The following is a 6,567-nucleotide window of genomic DNA, read 5'->3' on the forward strand; positions in this document are numbered from 1 at the left end:
TAACGTTTTACAGATTTTTTATTCAAGTAGTCAGGGTTTGCCGATCATGTGTCCGACTCTTTACCTCAACAGGATTTCAAAGTCACTGAAAGCTACAAATTCCTTGCTTTTCCTTTAAGGCGATTCTCCAAAGATACAGCTGGCATGAAAAGGCATAAAAGAGACGATGCATCTAAAACCTGCGTGTTTTCACTTGTAAAACACAATTAAACAATTTAAGATGTGTGAAAAACGGTTTTTATGTTTATCTTCTCACCACCCATACTTTCCCTTGTGGATGTGTGTCAGACCTTAGCTGCTTTCACTGTGTAGATATGATATAGATACGGAATTGACTGAAAGAGTGGCATCAGTGTTAGAAAAGATAAAAAATGCCAAAAAACAAGAGGAGAAAAAAAGTTCACAATCATACCAAGAGTGAAAATAATAGTAACAAAAAAAGAAGTTTGAAATATCCAGCATAGCAAAACGAGGCATCTGTGGTGGGGGCAATAATGTAAAGATTCCACATAAGAACAAGCATTTACAAAGGCAGTAGGTTTCGCCTGGTCCAACCATCTGACCCGCTGAATCTTGATAACTACAAACCGATTTCAAATGGACCTTTCCTGGGCAAACTGATACAAAGAGCAACGTTCGCCCAGATGTCACAATTGATTGAAGAGAATGCCATAATTTCGGACTTCCAAACAGGATTCCGTCCAGGAAGAGGCACAGAATCTGCCCTCCTTGCCATCTAGGATGACCTGAAGAACACAGTTGACTGCAACGGGGTTGCTGCACTACTTCCCTTGGACCTCTCAGCTACCTTTGATGGTTGACCATGACACTCTGAGACAAAGACTCTACGAAGCCAGCATGGAGGGGACTGCCCTAGACTGGATCACGTCCTACCTTCGCAACAGATATAATGTCATCCATACCCCACCTTTCTCATCCAAACCATAGTTCACGAAAGCAGGGGTCCCTCAAGACTCTATTATCTCGCCCATGTTTTTCAACATCTACATGAACTCATTACCGGCAATGATCAATCAATCTCACATCATGTGCTATAACTATGCAGATGACACACAAATACTCCTTCAGCTGCAATGTCCCAAAGACATTGGAAATTCACCAATTTCAGTTGTCTCAAAACCGTGGATCAATGGATGCCATGGAGCCATGTCAAATTGAATACTTCCAAAACAGAAATACTCATGTGTGGTGAGTGGAAACATTATGATCCTTTCGCCCCGTGGCCTGATGATCTGGGAACACCACCTAAAATATCGCAGGCAGTAAGAAACCTCAGAATGACTATGGACTCCAAGCTATCGACGAATGCCCAAGTAACTAAACTAGCAAGATCAAGCTTTGTTACTATAAAAACTCTGTGACTAATCTTCCCCCGTTTGGGATTTCCACACAAGGTCCAGCTACCATCTCTCTTCTTTTGTCCAATCTCGATTACGCCAATAGCCTCTACCACGGATCACCTTTAACGACTATGAAAAGACTACAACGGATTCAGAACTCGGCTGCCAGACTACTCTTACATATAAAAACACAAGACCACATCTCCCCTGCCTTGAAAGCCCTGCATTGGTTACCGGTTGCCAGAAGATCCACGTTCAAGCTGCTTTGTATCACCCACAAAGCGATACATGGAACGGGACAACTCTTCATCAGGAATAAAATTACCAAACACAATCAACAAAGGAACCTCCACTCTAGAGTGGCACATAGCCTCGAATTCCCAAGATGCGAGAAAAAACAATGGGTGACATGCCATTCTCTGTTCAAGCAATCAAACTAGGGAACTCTTTACCCCCCAACATAAAATCAACGGATAACCACCTTATCTTCAGAAAACTACTCAAAAATTGGCTCTTCCCCATATAACCACCATACAGAAACAGATAAAAATACACAGCATATCTCTCTGTATATAAGCATTTATTTGTACTATAGATATGTACCTATATATGTGTATTGCTTTGTATAAACATGTGGAATAAATATGTTTAAAATATATATATAGAGATATTAGTTCTGCTTAACAAATGTACATATTACTGATAAATACATTATTCTATGTTTTCAATATCTATATAAGTGACTGCATACATAAGTAAATCTGGTTATCATAACTATTCATTTACAATTGCATCAGTATTGAGCTACAAAAATAAATAAATAAATAAATAAAAGTAATTTAAAGTACAGCAACACTTGAAAGACAGAGTTTATTTAATGCATCTTTAATCAACATATACTACCTTCCTTTATGCATCAGTACACCTTCCATGTACTTATGGATCTACATCTTTATTACTTTTGGATCTATATATTTATTACTTCTACTTATTTATTACTTTTCTTCTAATTCCACATATCCAATGCAATACCCTATTTTTCACCCTATACCGCTCTCAATATTTCCTCTACCACAACTCTCTGATTAATCTCAAACCTCTTTCTACTACTCTTTCCAATGCACTACCCTATTTCTCACCCTATACCTCCATCAATATATCCATTACCTCCACTCTCTCGTTCATCACAAACCCTCATACCACTACTATGACCCCCAAAATAACCCTTTTGAGACTCTTTCCTACTCCACCCCTCCTTGCATCAACTCATACCTCTTTTTACTATAACGATCCCCCAAAACAAGCCTATCTAAACCCTCCGTCGGACTCTTCTCCCTCCACCTCCCTTTTACAGATCCACTTCCACCTCCCTTTTACTCATCCTAAGCCTCCTCCTGCTATGAGCTCCAAAACAAACAAAAAAGAAAAATAATCGAAATCCTTCCCTTCTATCCCTCCACTATTCTTTTCAATCCAAATAACAGACTAACATGTCCACCACTCATATTCATTTCATATTTCACTATACTAACTCACCACTACTCTTCAATGGGTTCCGGAGTAGCATGCTACTTGCCGAAAAAGCATTTCAACACTTCATCAGGGGTAGCAAGCGCTATATAAATGCAAACCTTTTTACCACTTCCATCCCTTTGCTACCCTTCTCAATACAAATACCTGACTAACATATCCACCATTCAAATTACTTTCATATTTCGCTATGCTAATTCACCACTAAGACTGTATGGGTTCCAGAGTAGCGTGCTACTCGCCGAAAAAGCACTTCATCACCCCATCAGGGGTAGCAAGCACTATATAAAAGCAAACCTTTTTCCCTTCTATATCCCTCCACTATCCTTCTCAATCCAAATAACTGACTAACATATCTACCACTCAAATTACTTTCCTATTTTCACTATACTAATTCACCACTAATCCTTTTTGGGTTCCGGAGTAGTGTGCTACTCGCCGAAAAAGAGTTTGACGCCTCATCAGGGGTAGTAAGCACTATATAAATGCAATTACAATACAATACAATACAATCTTTCCAAATTCAGGCTTCGGTCACAGGTATTATTTGGACTTGTTCCTGTCTTCTCTGGGTCTGCTTGAACACAATTTTTTACATTTCTGGATAACCACTATTAAGCCAGGAACAGCATTTCACCAGGAGCAGGCAACATGACACGAACCCCAGAAAGTGCCAAGATTTACCAACATTGTGCCAAGGCCCTCATTTTACTAGGGTGTGCAATTTACATGTCACGTCAATGTCCAAAAGATTCCAAAGATTACTACCTTTGTGTCAGGACCTGCATTTCACCATGGATGGGTAATGCCATGGAGATCCACAAGTTACCAAAATTTTCCACCACCATTATGAGAGAGCCAGCATTTGACCTATATTTCTGGCTAATCAGAATAAAAAGGGCACACATTGTAGCTTCACACAGAATATAGAATTGTGTGAAAAACTGTGATTTTACCAGAAGAGTAGCTGGTTGCTATTGATTCATTAAGGCATGATTCACAAAGGTGACTTACACTTTTGAGAAAGTTTACACTATCAAGCAAGTTTACAAATTTTCGGTATGCACAAACTGCACGTTTGTATTAACTTACAGTTTTGTAGTAAGTCCAGCACTACACGTGGCCAACTACGGGTACTGCAACACCCTCCTATAGAATATAATGGCGGCAGGGACTTACTACAAAAGTATAAGTTACTATAAAAGTGCAGTTTGTGAATACTGAAAAATAGTAAACTTACTCAATAGTGTAACTTACTACAAAAGTGGAGTCTGTGAATAGTATTTTGTAGTAAGTGTTGTAGTTCTACTACAGTGCTACAAAATGTACCACTAACTGCAGTTTGCAAATCAAGCCCATAGTTTGGATAGACTAGAAAAGGGGTTGGAAATAGGTGTGAGCCTCCACCACATTCCCTCAATGAGCTCTTGAGGAGTCTTATTACTTCCTGATTGCTTCACTTTGAGTCATTGCCAAGAAGCTTCTCCCACCACTGCCCAGTTCACCCCAGAATTCCTTTATCCCGGGCTACCATCAGTAGATGAAATATGCTCCCTCCTTCTTTCGTTTTTGGCAAGCAGGTGCCCTATCTGGGTACACCATAAGAACATTGTCAGTTAAATATGCTCTGTGCAAGATATTTAATTTTAGTAAACTATCTTGGCCTCATTTTAGTTAGGTATAGATGCATAGCAATCAATAGTTCAGCAGGTCCAGTGGCACCAGTGCCCAAGTGTGTAGAAGGCCCCAATGAGTGACTTTTTTTTACCAATAAAGTGGGGGTCAGGAGTACCGATTTTCTTTGGTACATTGGGGTCCACAACACACCTGTAACTCCAGTACTTAATACTGTGAGTTCTACCACCCTTAAAAAAAAAAAAAAACTTGTTTCCTGCCATTCTGACAAAGACTCTCGTAATAATCTCTCCCTTCCTGACTAAATATCAGAACAATATACCCATCATCCTGCCACACAAACACACCACCCTCAGCAACACCCCCCTTCGTCCTTCAGGAAAGAGAAATATCTGGTATCCTCCCACCCTTTGGTCCTCGCTTCCCTCTAGGACCCTGAGTGCTCCGCCTGTGAGGTGGTGGCAGGCAGACAGCGGTACTGTGGCTGTGACTGGCCCTCTGTTAGCTGGGAGAGAAGCCATTTTCGTTTTTCCAATGAGGAGAAGAAACTCTGGCAACATTCTGAGGCTGAAGAATTAGAGAAACAAATAGAAAAAACGTTATTGCTTCAGTTTAATAAACTGTTATGCATCTTCTCCCTGATGCCATTTAGAGCTGCAGATTGCAAATATTTACATTACTGTTTTCAGAAGGAACTCAGTTCTTGGAGGTGCAGCAAAGACGTTCTGAGGAGCGCCTAAGTTTGCTGTTCCCCATGATCAACAAAATGGATGACAAGGTAACAACGAAAAGCAGCACCATAAAGCTGATTGTGAACTCCATGGTTCCAATCTGAAAGATATTCTGCCTCATCAGTATGGCCATCAGAAAGTAGAACACATAGATGAATAGTTGGGACACCACCGTTTTGGCGGCCTTGAAGTGAACTTCCAGCCGAGGTTTGCTGGAACACGACAAGTTCTGCTCCATGTTTCGCTTGTGTTTGTAGAGGGATCTTATGATCAGCGCCGAAGAGGTCACTCCAAGGGCAAATGGGAAGCAAAAGCCTAGGGCGGTAGCAATGGCCATGTAGCAACCAAACCAGTCTGCTACGTCTCCCTCAGGAGTGCAGTTTGCTGTGATATTGCTTCTAAAGTCCTGATTGCATTTGTGATCTTGAAATATATAGGGTGTAGGAGCACTGATTATAAGGGTTATCAATGCACCCCCAACCATCAGGTACCGGACTACTACTGGCAACCTCATCTTGAGCCTGCTGAGGAGGGGGTGCTTGAAGTCCACTATCCTCAGGCAATAGAAAACAGATAGACAGGTTGAGAACCAAAAGCGGGTACCTGCTAAAAACATTAAGAGACAAGACAAAGCAGAGACAAGTTTGTATAGGGCCTGAAAACCACTGTGCAGGAACATGATGAAATTAAACAGGCATATTGTACTCTGGAATGCAATTTCCACCAAGGCCAGCATGATGAGGATGATGTCCACAGAGTTAATGCTCCTGCTATTCTTCCAGTCTAGAAGATTCACAACCACCATAAATGTGTTGATGGCAATGCCGACCACTGTTTCAGCCCCGATGATGGCCAAGCAAACGACATGCCAGGGGATCACCATGGTCTTCCGTCAATGGAGCAGCAACTGGTGTTGCTCAGGTACTTTTTCTGTCACGTTCCTGCTGCTAGAATGCAAGTTCTGTGATTGAGGTCCTAGTGCTCACTGAGGGCTCATCGCTATGCTGTGAGCCTATCGTGCTTCAGATCATGGAGAAACTATATTCCATTTCTATCCATCCTGCTCTTTTTTAAGAATGCAAATGTTAAAAGTGCCTCACAAATCCTTAGAGCAGACCACAAATTTGTTTGAAAAAGCTTTCAGTATTCAAATTGAACAATCTATTTTTGATGTGCACAGGTGAGGGCACAGTCCTGGCACTGGTGCTAATTCATGACTCTGCTTTGGACTTGGAAAACCTGATTACTCTAAGCACACCAGTGTCTTAGTCATATGACAAGTGCCTGTTCCTGCTCAAGTTCTGCATTAT

The 6,567-nt window shown here is 41.1% G+C and overlaps 1 protein-coding gene across 1 annotated transcript; it reads right to left on the reverse strand.

The window, feature by feature from the left end:
• Positions 1 to 5,222: 5,222 nt before the first annotated feature.
• On the reverse strand, positions 5,223 to 6,140 carry LOC147703520 (taste receptor type 2 member 9-like). Its single transcript, XM_086929503.1, has one exon. It carries the CDS (start codon positions 6,138 to 6,140, stop codon positions 5,223 to 5,225), a length of 918 nt encoding a protein of 305 aa, XP_086785629.1.
• Between the last annotated feature and the right edge of the window lie 427 nt (positions 6,141 to 6,567).

Source organism: Lissotriton vulgaris, chromosome 7, assembly GCF_964263255.1.
Source record: "Lissotriton vulgaris chromosome 7, aLisVul1.2, whole genome shotgun sequence".
Taxonomy (NCBI): domain Eukaryota; kingdom Metazoa; phylum Chordata; class Amphibia; order Caudata; family Salamandridae; genus Lissotriton; species Lissotriton vulgaris.

What these genes read in the sequence shown, in the direction of transcription:
- LOC147703520 (XM_086929503.1), bottom strand. Translation starts at nt 6,140, where the DNA reads ATGGTGATCCCCTGGCATGTCGTTTGCTTGGCCATCATCGGGGCTGAA.